Source organism: Pseudopipra pipra, chromosome 12, assembly GCF_036250125.1.
Source record: "Pseudopipra pipra isolate bDixPip1 chromosome 12, bDixPip1.hap1, whole genome shotgun sequence".
Classification (NCBI taxonomy): domain Eukaryota; kingdom Metazoa; phylum Chordata; class Aves; order Passeriformes; family Pipridae; genus Pseudopipra; species Pseudopipra pipra.
This window is the reverse complement of record NC_087560.1, coordinates 5,514,105-5,533,095: the sequence shown is the minus strand read 5'-3', so window position 1 is coordinate 5,533,095 and position 18,991 is coordinate 5,514,105. Positions and strand designations below refer to the sequence as shown.

Sequence of the window (18,991 nt, the reverse complement as noted above, 5' to 3'; positions counted from 1 at the left end):
CTCATTACAATCAGCAACACCAAACAATATTATTCCTTATTATTTTATGTTAATAACATCCAAAGTTTCATTTAGGCCATTGGCTTCTGGCAAACAGAGGAAAAATATCTGCAGTAACAGAATCACATATAAAGATGATAATTTATCACAGAGAAATGCAGGCAAATGTTATATCTGCATCTCTTAAAGGCTGAGCTGAGGGTGAACATTTACCATTGTTCTTCCAACTTGGTAATTGTCTGGATCGAGTTTTATCTTCCGGAAGAAATCATGGATATTGTGCTTAGATGGGCTGACTCCTTGTGGCAGAAGGACATGGAAATGGTTCACAAAATCCTGAGAAGGAAAAAAAGAAACACCAAGATTTGGTTAGGTGGGTCCTGCTGCATCCCTTTCTCCCATAAATAACATATTTGCTCCACTGGTCACATGAAATGGGATCTCTGGAGTGAGCACAAGGACAGAGAACATTTTACAGACTGGAGAACACCAGTTTCATCCATCATTTGTCATTTGACAGGAAACATATCAAAGCAGGGACCCAGCAACGTTCAACCGGTTTGCAGCTTGGGAGAAGAGGTTCTGAAGGAGCCATGGGGTCATCCCAAGAAAAAATGTTCTGAATCCATAGCAAGGGTCATTGTGGAAGGGGGTTACCAGCATCTGCAAAGCACCTCTGAGATGCTCCATCAGTTACTGCTGTGATGACTCAAAGAACAGAGGTGATATGAGAGGAGAGCTCCTTCCAAGTAAGACTGGGATCCCTGCTGCCAGCAAAAAATACTGAGCATTTTTCCTTTCCCAAGCAGCTGCTGTGCAGGACACGACACCCGCCCCAAAGCAGCCACCAGCAGGAAACAAATCGGCACCAGCCAAGCATGAAAGGACTGACATGTGCACAAAACCTGGCAAACACATGGAAAAGAAGAAAACAGGAAAAGCTGGATAACTCCTGAGCAGTTCAGAGGATGCCGATCCCCCTCCCGATGGGACGCAGCCAACACCGACACAACAGGGCAAACGCCGCTCCCAGGGACTCCAGATACAGAAGAGCACGTGCAAATTAGACACTTCTTTTGCAAAAAGGGACCCTACTTTGCAAAATATACTGGTTTTGCTCAAAACTCAGGATGCAGGAGGGATAAGAGCCCTCACTGAGGTCTGGAGCAGCTCGTGGGGACCAGAACCACCCCATGTGGACATCAGACCGTTACACCCACTGCCCTGCTGGGCTATAAATTAACTACCCCGATAAAAACGAGCCTGCAACACTCAGACAACTCTGCTAACGATGCCAAAGATGGTGAAAGTCAAAATCCCTTTGACTCAACCTGGAAGGAGTATTTGCAGCTGTATCCCGACTGGCGAATGCGGACGGTCTCCAGCATCCCCGTGTACCGCAGCTGCCGGAGCACCAGGCTGTCGTTGAACCGCAGGGGCAGCTGGAAGGGGAAAATCAAGCCAAGGATGAGCAAATATTTCCTTTCCCTGAAGCTTTGAAGTGTGTGGAAGGGTAAACGGGTTCAGCAGATGCAGCACATCTGCATGACACGCATGTTGGGAGGGAGGGAACACAGGTCCCCAGGAACTGCACTAATCCCACTGGGATTGAATCCTGTTTGCTTCTGAGGCTTTCAAACACTAACTGGATAAATAAAGTCATAAAGAAAATTTTTTGGATCCCCTGAATTGAATAAGACCCCTCAAGGGCACAGCTAATGGGTAAGATTTTGAGCAACTAAATAATCTCCAAGGCATAAAGATTCAGTTTTAAATGCCCGGGTAAAACTCTGAAGGATTAATCCTCAAACCATCCCTACTGTAACCTGCATTTTAAACTGAGGGTCCTTAATCCATGAGACAAATACCTAAAGTCAAATTCACGAAATATGATGCCTTGTGGAGTCAGTTTGATCAATGAATCTTGTTTTAAAAGGATCTGCTTTTACCCATAGAAACTTTATTTTAAGGAAGCTTTATGGCTCAGACCCAGCACAAGTGGATTTGAGGTTCTGTCAATCTCCATTATGGGTAGCAGGAGCTTCAAAGTAGTCAAAGTAATTTATTAAAGCCAATACATTTTTCATGTAAACTAAAATCATATATTTTCATACATGTTTTTTATAATTACAATAAAAGCTGGTGCAGTTTATCAAGAACAGCACCCGGGTGAGAACATCCATTGCTCATGTCTTCTAAATCCAACTCTATTTGAGGCTTTCTTTTCTTTCCTTTCTAACCCCTGTAAAAATTGGTTCCCAAGCTGATTTTTAGCAGCTTTCCCAGGACAGGACTTACCTTTTCAGCGTTGGATCGAATGCACTTGACAAAATAAGGCTCTGCTTGGCCAAGGGTCTCCATCAGCTTGTTGAGCGATGCCTGAAATGGGGAGGACACAGGGAAAGGGACATGAACAATGAAAATCCAAATGCCTCAATCATAAACCAACAACAAGTGGAATAAATGATGAGTGAACCAGGCAGATGGGAAATTATTGCCCCCAAAAGGAGTGTTTCAGCCCAAACAACTTGGCTGGTTTTGTCTTTGCTTCCAACAAAGCAGCAGGAGATAAATATAATTCTGGGATGGATTTTGAGATCCCTAGTTCCACTGGAGCCCAAATCCCATCCCAAAAGCCTCTTCCAGCTATGAAAGTGAGCTCCCAGACAAGAATTTACACCTGGCACCAATCAACCACTGATGGTTTTTAAACATGAATCAAACTTTCCTTTATCAAAAGTGACTCCAGCATTTATTCCTGATTTTTCTTTGTCAAAACTTTACCTCTGGCCTAAAACTGAATTCTCTTAATGACAGTTTGGCAAAGAAAAGATGGGGAATTTGCAATACTTTTTGAAGCCTGGAACCCCAAATACTTTAGAGGTTGTTTCTAGAGAAGAGCTTCCATGTTGGCGTGTTCCTAGCTGAAGGATCACTGAGGATTAAGGCTTTTCTAGGTTCCCTTTTCCTATTTTCCCTTGTTTCTTGACCACCACTAAAAGTTCTATCCCATAAAAATGAATTCATATTGGCATCACTCCATGCCCATCTGCTCCACCTTGTAAATCTTGGAATTTTTTGGGATGAAGCACAAGCTCTTTGGATAAAACCATGTTGAAAACCGGAGTGTGTTGAGTCTGGAAGCGTTTGGGTATCTCTCATTGCTGAGCTCATCACATTGGGAATGTGCTCCAAAGTTGATTACTCCTGATTTCAATAGGAGTGGTGTAAGGGATATTTGGTTGTAGATCATAAGCCACGTTAGAAATTTTTCAGTATATGAGTTAAATAAACTGGTGTGATATTAGAAAGCAGCATTTTGCCTCCAAATCTGCTCTCAGGAAGCCTTTTTTCCCCCCCCTTCTGCTCATTTCAAAGACATCTTTATAGGAAGCCTTTCATGTTTAGAAAAATTTATCCACATCCAGGATTTGGGAAGGAGCGAGGGCTGGATCCCATGCACGTGCAGTGCAGCTGCTTTGTATGTATTAACCTCATGCAAATATCCCTGTTGTTCCTGTCCCGGGGAGCAGTGGGAATGCCACGATGTGGCAGAGCTCCACTGGCATGCTCCTGATTTTCTTAAAATCTGAAATTATTCTTTTTTAACCATAAAAAAGCCTACTGGGACCTATCAGTGAGCAACGATGCTGCTGCATCCCACTGTGCCCACACAGGCTGGTGGGAGGGAATCACAGAATCCCAGAATATGCTGAGCTGGAAGGGACCCACAAGGATCATCCAGTCCAACTCCTGGTCCTGCACAGGACCATCCCCAACAGTCACACCAGGTGCCCCATAGGATCAACCAAACACTCCTTGAGCTCTGGCAGCCTTGGTGCTGTGCCCACGGCCCTGGGGAGCCTGTTCAGTGCCTGACCACCCTCTGGGGGAAGAACCTTTTCATAATATCCAACCTAAATCTCCCCTGACACAACATCAGGCCACTCCCTGGGGTCCTGTCTCTGATTCCCACAGAGCAGAAATCAGTGCCTGCCCCTGCTCTTCCCCTCCCAATGAAGTTGTAACTGCAGTGAGGTCTCCCCTCAGTCTCCTCCAGGCTGAACAGAACAAGTGTCCTCAGCTGCCTCTCCAGGCCCTTCCCCATCCTCGCTGCCTCCTTTGGAGGCTCTCTAAGGGCCATAACCCCTTTGCTGAAGAGCCCTGTGAAAGCCCAGCAAGCGGAGCGCTCCCGGCACCGGGAATTGCAGGAATGGGCTGGAGCTGTGGCCACCAGCCCTGCAGGAGGGGGTGTTTCCATTCCCTCAGCAGCCAGAGCTGCCCCAGCACGGCAGATGGTCCAGGCTCCTTCTGCCATCTGGCGCCAGCTCCGGTCATTGGGAATCCACAAAGGACACGTGAGGTCACGGATTAACCCCGTACCCTGTTCCTTTGTCCCTGTGTCTGCAAAACTTTCCAGCCACCCACTCTTTCACCACCTGTATTGGGTCTTTCAGGGGGTGAAGAAAGACATTATCCCCAGGATAATGGGGAGAGTCTACATTTTTAGGTCCCAGTGGTTCAGTTTTCTACCAGGAAAGCCATCCCTGCTCCTGGAGCACCCTCCAAGGCAGCTATTTCCCCTCTAGATTACCCTAAGCATAGGGATAGTCAAAATCCATGGAGATGGAGCAGCTGTGAGCCCGGTGTGGAGGCATTAGGCACAAAGCAGAGTTTATCCGTGAAAAACCAACCCCCACCACATGGGAAGAACCATTTGTGTTTCCTGCCCGTGACCCAATTCCATGCACCACAATTTGATTACTCTGCTCTTGATTGGAAAAGCCACCTCGCTGCTTTCTCCCTCCAAATGCTTCTCTTTAACAAGTGTTCAATGAAATCAGTGGTCTTTGATTTGGATGTGTTGGAAAAATATATCTAAAAATATCAGTTGTGCCCCCTGAGGCTTTTCAAAGTTTGGTTGGAAGGGTGAACACATTTGGGGAAGGTATTTTACTCCAAGACATCCCTGTTTCAACCCCTCCATGAGTATGAATTAAACTCTGCAGAAGTGGATTTTGAGCAGAACACCACCAGACTAGACAAAGCTTAATCTATAAATATAAAAACATCCACATAAATAAATAAAAGTATATATATGTATAAATATATAAATACATAAATCAGACATGTCAAACATACTGGGGTCACTTTGACCCAACTGGATAATGCCTCCAAGTCTACTTGAAGTATATAAATATACAAATATATAAATACACAAATATATAAATATATATACAGAGGTACATTCTGCAAATTATATATATATTTTTATATATGTGCGTGTGTATGCATATATTTTCAATTATTTAATCTTATCCACACCTACACATGGATACTTTCTAAAAATGACCCATATCTCCAAGAAAACCCCAAACCAATCAAAATTAGAAGTCAAACCCAGCCCAGACTTGCTCAGAAATCAATTTTTCCCTGAAAAATTGCTTTCTAATATCACCACCTGCTTGTGCATGTGTCTTGAAGCAGTTTCCAAGCCCTGCTGCACATACAGAATAATCATGGAATTATTTAAGTTGGAAAAGACCTTTAAGATCATCGAGTCCAACTGTGGGCCCAGCACCACCAAGCCCTTGGGGGATGATTTTCCCTGCAGCGATTCCCAGGGATGGGTGGCTGGTGCACAGCAAATGCTGGATGGGTCCCTCCTCTGAATTCTCTGCCTGCCTGGAGATAGTTCAGCATGATTTTGACCTTTCTGCCCCTATTAAAATTCTCATTCTGGCTGAGAACAGACTACGATAGATGCAAGGAAAAAAACTGCAAAAACCATTGTTTTGGGATTTTGCGGTTTCTGGGTTCGGTGAAGAAAGCACCAGAATGTGACAGCTTGGAACGTGAGGTACCAGAGGATGGGGATACACCAACATCTCCACTCTGCAGCTCATCCTGACATTAGATTGGTTAGAGCCTGGTGCTAATAATGCCAAGACTGTGGTTCAATCCCTGCAGGATTCACTGCAGAGTTGGACTTGAAGATCCTTGTGAGTCTCTTCCAACTCAAAATACTCTGTGATCCTTGTGTCCCATTGTGTTCCACCTCGTCATCCCCCACCATACCCACCACCACTCTTATTTCTCTTCATTTACACCCCTTATATAGCTTCAGGGTGCCTCCCAGCTTCCTAAAGCCATGTCCTCAGTGGAATTCATGGCCTAAACGGTGGGGAGGGTGGGGCAGGACTGTGCCTGCCAGTGTCCTCCTGGGCACCCTGGGGACCCCAAGCAGGAATTTGCTTTAATCCAGCTCTGTATCAAAGGCTTACCTGGAACTGGGCACTGATGCTGGGTGGTTTTTTCTTCTTATGGAGATGAAGGAGAGATTTGGTGATGCGGTCGTGCAGCGTCAGGTTCGTGAGGTGCTTGAGGGACTTCACATCCAGCAGGTGCTGTGGAGAAAGAGAGAATCCATACAAAATCCATACAAAACCCTACTCTCCTATATCCCTCCTTACCCTCTGCAGGGCTTCCTTATGTGACCACCCTACTTAACCTCAATGGGACACACAGAGGGACAGAGTCCCTGTCAGGATGGTGAGGCCCTGGCCCAGGTTGCCCAGAGAAGCTGTGGCTGCCCCATCCCTGGAAGTGTCCAAGGCCAGGTTGGACGGGGCTTGGAGCAACCTGGTCTGGTGGAAGGTTTTCCTTGGCCATGGTAGGGGAGCTTTAAGCAAGATGAGCTTTAAGGTCCCTTCCAACCCAAATCATTCCATGATTCTATGATTCTCTTAATCCATTAATTGCATCATTGCCTCTTCAGGTCCAACATGGACACAGAGAGGAGTAAAACCAACGTTTGCTCCTCCTGGTCTCCCATCCTGACCACCCACGCAGCACTACCAAAGACCAGAGTTACTGTTCTGAGTACAACAGATCTTTTGGCATCTCTAAAATACAATAAATGCAGCCACAATGGAGGGAAAGTGAATATAAGCCAAGTCTGTTGTCTGTCAGGTACCAGCCCTCCTGCATCACCTACTGTCTCATTTCAGTGTAGAGATTTAATTATTCAATTGCACCAGCACGTATGTGCTCCTTCCCAGGAGGAGGAAAACAGGAGCCAGAGCAGCTCCAAGGAGGATGGAAGTGTTCATACCTCTCACTGCCAGCATAAATCAGGGCTGAAATCATTTGGGTTTATTTAAATTAAAGAACCCTGAACAGGGCTGAGTAGACCAAGGTTTTGGTGTAGACCCAGTGGTCTTCTTAATCCATCAGCATCTCATCACTGTACCTCCAGCCTTAACCCAGGGACCAGCAAGGGAGAAATGCTGTTTCTCACTCACCTTTGGGAGGTTTGGTTTGGCTTTGATGTTCTTATTCCGCCTGGGGAGACAATAAACGGCTCAGATTAATCCGTGCAGAATGGAGGAGTTTATGGACAAGCCCTTCCAGATCCCCCCCAGCAGCTGCTGCCTCCAACCTGCACTGAAACTGGGCTGTTCTGCCTGCTGCAGGTGGGTGTGTAACTTTAGAAGCACAGGTTTGAGAAGAAAGTATCCAATTAATGGGAATGGTTCCAATTGGAATGATGGGATGTCAGTAATTTGGGTAGAGCAAGGGAGTGGCACTGTGAAAGGACTGACCACCCTCCTGACCACCATCCCCCACGTTAACTCCAGCCACACTGGGATGTTCTCTGCACCTTTCTGTGAGGCTGCAGCGAGAATCAGCATCTCCCCAGCTAATTTATAATGGAAACTTTGATATCACGTTAAAAACTGTGAGTGCATCACATCTCTGGTCTGATCAGCGGGTTTGTTCCTTCCCTCTTCCCTGGGTCTGGCATTACAAATGACTGATAAGAGTTAAATCAGATGTGTGAAACATCCTGAAGTCACTTTGACCCAACTGGGAAACACCTCCAAGTCTGCTTGAAACCCTGCTATAGTTTGATATCCTGGCTATTAACATGCTCTAACCACCCATGCTGCTCACTGTGCCCCAGGAATAAAGCCCAGATCCCCTCCTATACTGACATGAGGATGCCGTGGGCCCTCTCCAGCAGTTTGCTGTTGGTGGCGTTGACGAAGATCCCATCTTTGTCCAGGAAGGCACCGGGGCTGGCGAGCCTGTTGTGCCTCATCCCCATCCGGCCATTCCAGCCGACTGCGTAGGCATCCCTGCAACACCCAACACCGTTGGGAAGAGAGAAAAACTCTCAGTTGTGTGACATAATAAAAGAGAGATCCCAAAGTAATCCATTGGTAAAAAATGAGCCGGGGCTTCATTCTTTCCACTGTTCACTCATTTCCACGGGATGAGTCCATGGTGCCAGACCCCGTGATTGGGCTGCTTAAGCACCTTTCAAAGATCAAATATTCATAAAAGCATCAAATTACCAGCAGGAGAATAAGAGCTTCCAGCTCTCCCAGACAGAAACCTTGAGTCTGCAGATACCTCCAGATACCTTTGGTGGGATGAAGGATACAAGGCCATGACCTCTGCTCATGTGGCCTCTAGACTATGATTGCTGGTGCTGACTCTGTCTCTTCTAATTCCCACAATCATTCCATTAGGAAAAGAAACAGCAAATGTAATTTGCAATAAACTAATTATTTGCCAGCAAGAAGGATGTCAGCCCCAGCTGGACTGATGAGCTGGCCCAGAATCCCTCACTGGGACCTGATCACAGATCAACCCCCCAGGTTGGTCCTCTCTGCTGTGGTCTCCAGAAATGCTCACCTGGCTGCAGGAAGGCTGAAGGGAACAGTGAGAGGAACCAAAATCCTCTCTTGGAGGGAGGGAAACAGATACTTGACCAAAATACACATCAGGGCAAAGAATTTCCAGAGTGGAGGAGCCTTACTATGGTGTCTGGGGTTACATGAAGCCTCTCATGGGCAGCACCCAACTGCCAGACTTTTGGCTTCGTGGTGTGTTTTTGGTGGGGTTTTTTTATTATTATTATTTTAATTTTAAATTTTTTATCAGCCTTGCAGAAACCATCACATGAAATAAAAGTGATTTAAGGAAGAATGTGAGGTCTGCAATCACTCCCAGAGTTGTCTCAGCCAGGAGGAAAAGGAATAGGAGGAAACTCCAAGCAGCACCAGGTCACGAGGATGCTGAAGGACACTGTGGTTTAAATGGGGCCTCTGGCACCAGCCACTTCTGAGGTCTGACAACAAGGCAGCCCTTTGCCTTAAAGCCTTGATTTGGAGGAAGGGCAGATCTAAAGCATCACATGGAAATTAAAAAACAAAGGATGTAAAGCTGCTCCTTCATCCAGCTCAGAGCCTGGAGCCAGGGCCTCGGAGCAAAGTCTCCTTCCTGCCTTGCCGTAGCGCTTCCCAAATTCCTTCCTGGCCTCATTAAATCAGCATTTTGACATATACCACTATTAAAAGAAGGGATGAATCACAGCAAAGTAAAACCCCTGAGCTGAGTGCTCCAGGGTCTGCTTTTTTAAACCAGGTTCAATTCAAGGATGGTTAGTGAGAAGCTTGAATATCCAGGTGATCCCTCCTGTCCACCTTCATTTTCTTTACAGCAAGGTTCCCATCCATCAAAAAACTCCTACTTGCAGGTGGGAAAGAGCCCCAACAGTTGATGGGCACCACTTAACCTCAATGTCCACTTTTGGGATCTACAACCTCTCACTAATCCTGGCTGACCTCAATGCCCTCTTCAGCTGGAGACTGGGTGTGGATATACAGACTCTGAACAAGACTAGAGAATGGAAAACCCTAGGAATTCCCACATGGTTTTGAAAAAGGCAAGAAACAAAGTGACAGCTCTGTTTATTGTGGACAATTTATGATGGGTACACAAATATGGGAACGACACAAACTTTGGGTCCTTGGGCGGTCAATCATCTCACTGAGCCCAACCAGCTGCTTCCAGACAGACTGAGCAGTACCTGCTCAGACACCCCTGCATACTAAAGTGTTGTCAGTGAACCCAAACCAGCAGGATCTCAGCCAGCCCGGGTGCTTTGGGTTACCCCTGGCATGGCTCTCATTACTCCACAGCCGGTGAAGGCACTTCCACCACATGCAGCTCCACCGAGGGCTGGTTTCCCCCCCGCAGCATGTGCAAACCACCCATCCACTTTCTTCTGAGATCAGAGGAGAGCTCTTGGCTCCCTAAACCCTCCACAGTGACTTCCTGTGTGATGTCATGCCTCAAAATTGCTTTTAGAAACAAGCCCCGGGCTATCCTGTGGGTTGGATGTACAACGCAGCCTTATCAGCGACCGCATGATCATGAGATGGCTTTGAAAGCAAATTCCTGTTTAATTTAGTGCTGTAAATCCCTTGCTGGTCTATCTGCTGGAAAGCTGGTAAAGCAAATCTCTCTTATAGACCTGCACCCCTGTATTTACCTCTTCTTGCTCAACAAGAGCAATTTAACTGAAATACCAGCATTTATCAAGTGTGATGTGATTCCTCAGAGCAAAATCACTCATTACCTGCCTACTCTGAAAGTGCAGGATGGAGCACAGAGATCCTGTGAGAGATCCAGTTTGTGCTTCCAGAGGGAAGGAGCACAGGTGACATTTGGGGAGCCATCATTGCCAGTGCCCAAGGGAAGCAAAGATCCTGGACCATGTCCTGAGGCACGAGACCAGGAGGAACACAGGAGTTAGGACAGCTTTAAAGCACCTTTTCTGCAAATATACCAGTAAAAGTATCAAACTGGGGCTGTTGGCAGGACACAGTTGCTGAGGAGGATGAAGAAGGCAGCACTGTAGTTGCTGCCCTCCATTCTGGCTGTTTAAAGCAATTTGTCTGCTCTGCTGGGGTCTGTTAGGCCACATCAACAGAGCAGACCACAGACTGAACCCCACAGTAAATAAACACATCCCCTCGTTGCCTGGGTCGGGAGGACTTTCTCTGCCTTTACAACAGCGCCTTGCTGAGATAATTGAAATGTTTTGGGCTATAAAAACATCAGCAGCCCAAGCTCCTGAACTAACGTGCCTCCAAAGTTGGAGCTGGGCAGGCAAGGAAAGCCCCATCCCACTTCCCACAGGTTCCTCATGCACCCAAGGCTTGCTGGAGAAACTTCAGGACTCCTCTTATCTACATGTGGGGATCTCCACAGGGACAAAGTTTCACCTTACATTATGTTGAGGGAAACTTGCACAACCAGAGCTGCCAGAAAGAGTGAACGTCATCTGGAGACACCAACCTGCCCTGCCTCGAATGTCACCACAGACCCAAAAGATCTGAGCCCCAGCAGCTGCAGAAGCAGGAGAAAGACAAGGAGGGGTGGGAAAGATGGATGTGAGGACAACCAGGGTTGCACCACCTTCCCAGCACAGGGTGGGATTGCTTGCACTACCTGGATTTCTGCTAAAACTCAATAAGTGCCACAGATTTATGAATTCAATCCATCAATTCCATAAAAATTCCATCCTCTCTGACCACTGCAAATAAGCTGACTTGTAATGATGTGAGAACATTCAGTTCTCCTTCAGTAGGGTGCCACCAGCACTCTCAGAGGGAAGGAATTCAGAGCAAGAGGGACATTCTGGTCTTGATGACACTCAGAAGGCACAGGATGAACAAAGCCAGGCAAAAGAAGCCACTTTTCTTCCCCTAGAAAAAAAGGAACAACATCTATCTAATTCCTGTCATGGCTGTCTGGCATTAAAGCCATTAAAAATTAGGTTTAATCATGTATTTGGAGGATATTTTATCTTGTGTGGAAGGGAACCCTCTGAGACATAAGATTTGATGGACACGTTTCAGGAGACAGTCTCAGACTCCTCCTGACTTGTTCTGGGCTCCTCTCAAAACTCAGAGCAGCCATGAAGTCACAGGAGGCACAGATGTGCATCTCCAAGTGCAGAACTGACTCTTAGAACAAGAAAGGCTCATTAAGTAGCTGGTCAAATGGCCAGAACCTTCAAGGAAGGATTTAAAACTAAATCTGTACCTAAAATCTGCAAAAGTCAAGTAGTTTTGAGGTTAATGTGCTTTTATGCCTTAAAAACAAGCAAGTATTTGGCAAGGTACCACCTCAAACCCCACAACTTCCAGGTCCTCCCCACTCTGGTGTGTCTTGAGCCACTACACACTGTGTGAGGGCAGTTCTGCCCCCAAACCCATCCTCATTAAACGATTATTTCCTTGATAGTGGCATATCCATTCATTTTTTTAAGCTTCTCACCACCTGGGCCACCACCCCACCCACAACCGCTGTGCTTGGACGCAGGGAAGTCGCTTCCCACGCCTGCTGTTTAGTCAGGTAAAGATGTTTAGACCTGATCACACGTATAAAACAAAGAGAAGACAAAAACTGAGAACCAAGATGGGAGAAACATCAACACAGTCATTTGTAACTCCAGGCAATGCTCTCCCAGCCCACATTCCCTGCCGTGCCAAGGGCCTTACCGCTGGGTCCTCTCGTTGATGGTGTTGACTCCCTGGAGGTCGGAGAGCGGCGTCCGCGGGCTCTTCCGAGTGATACCTGGAGCAGCACATGAAGGAAGATGTTTCTCCCTGGCTCGGCCCCAGCATCCAATTAGCACAGTCACAGCTCAGCCCTGAGGAGGAGCGTGGGTGTGTCCTGGCACACGCCGGGCATTCCCGGCTGCAAAGGATGCTGACATGCCCATCGCTCCCACCTCTGCCAGAGTCATCACCCTTGGGAGTAACTAACACTGTAATTGCCCTCCCACACATGTACCATGTGCCTGCAAACATGAAGGAAGAAGTAGATGGGGGGGACCAGCCACTCGTGTGCTGCATGGCCAAGACATTCCCAAGCTTCCCCTGTGCGTGGGATAACCCAGTTGCGTGGGCAAAACACCTGGACATAAATAGGGTGCTTGGAAAAATGGTCATTTATTCCTTAGACACTTCTTCCCTCCCTCCCTACAAACATAAGAACATAGCAGAAAACACTATACATACTACTTTTTATAGGCTTGATTGTCTATTGTACCTCTCCTTTGATATCTAGTTTTAGAGTAATTTATATGCAATAAAATATCTCTAATAAAATAAGATACTAAATAAAATATCTACTTGATATTCAGTCAAGGAAGCTGCCACACATGGTTACAGAAGCAGCTGTTTCAAGCTGTTATCTTCCCCCAGGTGGAAATGTTTTGTAACCAAGCATTTTAGGGAGACAGGAGACAATTTTCGTTGACAACAAAACACTTTTCAAGCCACGAAGCCACCGAAATTTAAAGATCTGATAATCTGGAGTTTGACATGAGAACAGCTGAGCAATTTTCTAACTGCCTGGAAAATGCTGCTGTGAGACAGGAAACATCTCAGTGCTCACCTGGATGTGGGGAAAATGGATTTTATTTTACCCTGAGACATCCAAAGTGGAAAAAAAAAACTCTCTCTAAAAAAAAAGAAGTCTAAACTCTGGTTTAGTAGATCCCACATTTATCACTTTCCTATTTAATACAGCTCAGGTGCTGAGCTAAAAGGGGTCCTGAGGATCTTTTTGTTCTCAAAGATGAATACAAAGCAAATACAAAGCCAAGACCTGAGCTCGTCCGGCTGCTCTGCCATTCCTGAGAGCCTGAAATCCCTGAGGAGAAGATGAATTCCTACCAAACCTTCACAGGTGACATCCCTTTAACAGGACATCTCCTGTCCTCCTGGACCTGGTGAGATGATGTAACAGCTTGTCTTGAAGCTGAACGTTGGGCAGGAGGTGCCTGGAAAGGTCCACTTGGTGAAGTGATTGGATCTAAAGGTGGCCAAATGTCCTAGAAATGTGGGCAAAAGGAAATTTGGGAATGTGCTGCCACAGGTCATCTTCGATCCCTCCTGTGCTCCAAGGCAGGACCAAATCCCTTCTGCTGAGAACGTTTGGCAACCTCCAACTCTGGAGGTTTTTGGAAAGCCAGGCAGATAATCCATGGGAATGCCTTGAGCTCAAAACTTTTCAATCCCTCTTTTTGCCATTTAAGCCATTTTTTGGTTACATTTCTTGTCCTAGGAGTGTTCTCTCACCTCTTCCAAGACTGGCATTTCTGTGCCCAAAGTTGCTGGTTTACAGCACAGAAACCCAGTTGTAAAGAGGAGGAAAATGGGAATCAAATCAGGAATCTGCTTGATATATTGCTTTATACAAACCAAAAATGAAGACTTTTCTATGTTGTGCCATCACTTGGCTTTTTAAAGCAGAAATTCAGCAGTGCCACAGCCAAATAAAAGCTGCCATGCTGATGTAGCCCCTTTTCTGGGAAATACAGAGGGGAATTTTGTAAACAGAAGGGAAGCAGGACTTACATTTAAGCTGATGAGTCACATGTGGCTTTGAGAATTCTGTATAGTGAATATAGGATATTGTAAATATTATGCTCTGCGTGAAAGGACAGCAGTGTGAGGGCAACCACTCCCTCCCCTTCATCCAGCCCAGACACAGCCTGATCTGTTTTACATTTCAGGCAGGGAATTATTCTGATTTTTCAAGCACATTCCCTTTTCTTCAGCTGGAGTGTTTCACAAAGATGGCCTGATTTGCCCAACAGGTCTTTGTCCTCATGGAGAGGAGCCTTGAATAATCCCAGTCTACTCCCTACTGAGGAACATCAACCAGCAGACCTTTGGTCTTGAGCTCAGGAATGTCTAAACCCAGTGCCTTGCTCTGGAGAAAGACTATTAATTGATGGACCCAACGGTGCCAGGGAAGCAGCTCAGATGGCCAGGGAAGGGTGATCAGTTGGCTATGGAAGCTGAATACAGAAGGACCTAAAGGGAATCTCAATAAACTCATCAAATCAATTAGTTTTCTCTCTTTTTTTTTGTGGCAGAACTAATTGCACAATTCAAGACAAGGAGATGATTTTGCTTCCTCTCTCGAGGATGACATGGATGTGACCTCATCTGATTTCTGGGAGAAGTTGAGTCCCCAGGGCAACCTCAGCCCAAAGAGCTTCGCCTGCGGGGCCCACGGACCTGCTGAATTCGGAACAGAAAAATCACACACACTCCAAGCCTGGTTTGGCCAAAGCTGGGGAGCCTGGGAGAGCAGAACACCCCGTGGGAAGATGGGAATGATTTCTGGATGCAGAACAGGAATTACTCGTTGGTCTGGGCAGATGCTCTTGGCCAATTCACAAACTACAGAGATCCCGGATCCACACATTAGATTAATCCTGAGAGAGCCCAGACTGTGTGGACTAGTCTATAATAAGTGAGGTTTTAAGATGCTGAGCTCAACTTCGCTGCTTCCCGTTAAGTTAAAGCTCCTTGAGTTGTATGAATTTCCTTCTTCACACTAAAAAACTGCAAATAAACCCCCCAAACCTTCCAAATTGCTGAGTTAACTTGCAAATTAAAGTTAAATTGATGAATTAATTACAAGTAAAATAACTGTTAATCACCTTCCTTTTCAATGGTTTCTTAGTGACATCAGTGAGGTCACTTAGCACAACACCACGTAACAAAATCTAAAACCTAGTCAAATTTAGTATTACTCCTTTATATTTTCTTACAGGAGTGGTGGGAACTGGTAGGAAAAAACAATTTAGTTAAAATAAGAATGAAAGTCTAAATTAAGAACTGAACCACCTCTGCTCCCCCAACCCCACAGGCTGCAGGAAGCACAGACACCTGACAGAAAGTTTCTAACAGGAAACCCAGAGTTGTGAAGACTTAAAATGTACCTACTGCACTTACCACGCTCAGCTCTGCAGAGAAAAAAAGGTGGTTTGCATTTCCCCCTAAATTTCATGTTTGAGCACCTTGGGCTGAGGCTCTGCCCGTGCAGACTGTGCACAGCAGAGCTCTAGTGCTGTCAGCTTCAACGTGCCACACGAAGGGAGAGGGTAATGGCAAGAAAATGAGATAGCTAAACATGAGAGCACCAAATATCTCTTTATATACGCAAATAAAACAGAGTAGTGCAGGCAGGAGTGTCCATGTTGTCATGCAGGATGAGTTTGTTACGTGACAGAGGAGGAGTGAGGAGGAAGAAGTGGAGACCAAGTGCATCTTAACTCATTCTGTAAAATAACATTGCCAAATGCATCTGCTTTAAGTAAAAGCCCTTGGAGACAATCTTTTCACAAGTTAGTTTTGAAGCCCAATGGAACCTAAATGAAGTAAAATTCCAGGTGTACCAGCACCCTGCCTTGTATCAGGAATATTCCTTAACATCAACGGGGAAACCACCAACGATGGTCACCTCCAGAGAGGTGACTTTGCTTTTCATTTTCCTCTTCCAACTGTGCCTAATGATTTCCCAATAGGGTCCAAATTGCTCTAAGGCACTGGCTTGATGCTGGAAGGCTCCTGGGGCATTGTTTTTGACCCTTTGGACACAGAATGCACCTGGTTTCCATTTCTGGTGTGAGTGCCGTATCAGAGGGGAGGGTGGGTGGGGGAGCCTTACTGTACTTCTCCTCCTTGCACCTCTGCAGGATCTCTAAGCTCCTCTGATGGACTGGGTGGTGGAGAAAGCTAAAACTATCCACACTTTTCAAAACCGCACATGGCACTGCATCATCATGCCCTTGGGAAGCAAAATAAAAACAAACAAAAAAAAAATGGAGAGAAGAGAGAGATTATATGAGCAGAAATCAGGAGAGGGGCAAGAACGAGCCCCAGGGACGCGAGAGCTCGAGGGTCGCGTCGACACAATTTAACTTCGGTTTCCCCCGGACACGGTGCTGTGGCACAAGAGCTGGACCACATCCCAATCCCAGTCATAATCCTTCTTAGCCAGAGCATAATCACTTTATAATCGCTCCAAGATTCTTTGGGCAAAAATTAGATTATTACATAAATTTACTTTTATTAATTTCTTTTAAAACCCTTCCTGCGCCTCTGCCAGGAGCTTCCCGCAGTTCCCGGTGCAGATGCTCCCTGACAGGGCCACCTGGAATCCTCACCCTGCACCCCAGTGCCACACTTTGCTCAGAAAATGGCAATTAAAAGGAAAAATATAAATTCTTTGCATTAAACAAGGGTTTCATGCTCCTGGAGGGCAGATTGGAGTTTGGCATGATAGGTTTGAGGCCCAGAGTTGGAAGGAGCCACTGCTGCGCCGCCAAGGGGAGTTTTGGTGGCCCAGCTCTGACCGTGGGGTGGAGGAGAGGTCACACAGGTGACACTGTGACAACCTCTCCGTCACCCTTGGCCATGCCAAGGGACATGTGACGCTCCCGTGAGGTGCGATGAGGTCACCGAGGAGTTACCTTGTGCCGGCACGTACGGAAGCATTTCATACCAACACATCGAATCATCAGAAAGGACCTGCATGAACTTCCCAAAGGAACACTCTCAAGGGGCCTCTTCCTCACATTCACACCAGTGAGACCTCAAGGACCAAGTTTTTGATTGCTGTCACCTTTACTTGGCAAATACAGGTGGGGTTTTTTAACTCTTTCACAGGAGGTTGGCTTTTTTGGTGCCCAGCTTCAGGGATAAATCTGCAGAAGCCCCTGGGATTGTTTCTGATGAGGTGTTATTGTGTAGGTCCACAGTGGGCACTGACCCACAGACCAACCCTTGGGGGCCAAATCCAGCTGCAGTGCCCACTGAGGACAGGCAGAGGCCCAAGACCATGACACCTTTGTCAGAGAGAGGATTTGGGTCCAGCAAAACCAGGGTGAGAAAGCTGGGACTCCACAGTCAGGTTTATACAAACAGCACCATTTTTTCCACCAAAGAATTAGGAGGTTTTTTTGGTGTAATACATTCGTAGTGATGATACAGCAAAAAAAGTCAATTAGCCAAATTTCTTCCCTAAAAAGCTTGATAATGTTCCTTTAAACAAAGTTCACAAACAAATCTAGTTCAAACACGTAGTTCTATGGGACCAGTTCAACCCTCACTGATAAACTCACTGATAAAAATAATTAATAATCAAAGTATTGAAGAATTTCACCCTTCAGCCAACTGCAGGTTGTGTTCCATCCAAGGAGAGTTGGCAGCACTTGGGCAGAAGAGAAAGATACCCAACAAAATTCACAGTGACACCACTTTGCTGCTTTTCACCTACAGGTTCACAAGGACAATCACACTGTCACCAAAAGCTGCACTATCAGGAGCACAAAAAAAAGGAGAGTCCCCAAAGCCAGCAGGAAAAAATGCTGATTATTCTTCCAGGAGCATCCCCAGCACTGGTGGGCACTGCTGGCATGGAGGAGATAACCAAGAGGATGATGCAAAGGGAAGCAAAGTTGTGCAGAGCTGCTTATCCATAAGCCAGGGATTTTTCAGGAAAATCCCCGTTGGGTGTTGCAAGGGTGACTTAGATGGGGAAAAGCAAGAGAGATCCAGCTGGGGTTGAGACAAAAGAGTGCAAAGAGCCCTAAATGAAAGAAGCCTGTTGCAGATATTTCCCTGCCTCCTTACCACACCTGCCTTGAAAAAAAATTCTATACAGATATTAAATGTGCACATGTGGATGAACACGTGTGAGAGAAGTTATTCTCACTTATCTACCATCATTGTATCAAAAGCTCCACAGCTGTGGGCAGTCAGATGCTCAAATCTGGCTCATTAAAGCCATCAAGGTTTGATAAAACCCAAAATAAACCTCAAACATGTGCTGTCTTTGATTCTCTGCTTTTTACTTCGGAGATGGGGTTATTTTAGTGATACTTTAATCACTCCCAAATGCTTTCTGCCACAAGTGAAAAAATATCAGTTTGGGGCTTTTCTGCATTGTTTTAGGGAGAAGCATCTGGCAGTGGATGTATCACACTACACTGGCCCATCCCACTGGCCAGACACTGGCCAAGCCTTCTGCCAGGTCCACCTCCCCCAAACCACCTGCTTTATGGTGCTTTGGCAAGATGGATGGGATTTTGGAGGAGGACAACTGAGTGGGAGATGGGCATGAGGTCACAGCAAAAGTGGATGAAAACATTGCTACAGATCTCACCTTGCTAAGGGTGACCTGGGCAGAAGTCAGAATCCCAGGATGATCTGGGTTGGAAGGGACGTTAAAGATCATCCAGTTCCATGCCCTGCCATGGGCAGGGACACCTTCCACTAGACCAGGTTACTCCAAGTCCTGTCCAACCTGGATGGTCATGCCA

At 46.2% G+C, this 18,991-nt stretch overlaps 1 protein-coding gene across 5 annotated transcripts in view; it reads right to left on the bottom strand.

Annotated features, from left to right (window-relative positions):
* Positions 1-18,991, bottom strand: part of MYO9A (myosin IXA) — a 165,621-nt gene that overhangs the window by 28,043 nt on the left and 118,587 nt on the right. For all 5 annotated transcript variants that reach the window (XM_064668604.1, XM_064668606.1, XM_064668609.1 and 2 more), the window contains 8 exons: positions 16,336-16,455; positions 12,363-12,438; positions 7,998-8,141; positions 7,305-7,344; positions 6,285-6,407; positions 2,299-2,379; positions 1,332-1,442; positions 214-336 (listed from right to left, as the gene is read on the bottom strand). In XM_064668604.1, coding sequence (XP_064524674.1) covers positions 214-336; positions 1,332-1,442; positions 2,299-2,379; positions 6,285-6,407; positions 7,305-7,344; positions 7,998-8,141; positions 12,363-12,438; positions 16,336-16,455 — 818 coding nt within the window. The remainder of the gene's footprint in view (positions 1-213; positions 337-1,331; positions 1,443-2,298; positions 2,380-6,284; positions 6,408-7,304; positions 7,345-7,997; positions 8,142-12,362; positions 12,439-16,335; positions 16,456-18,991) is intronic.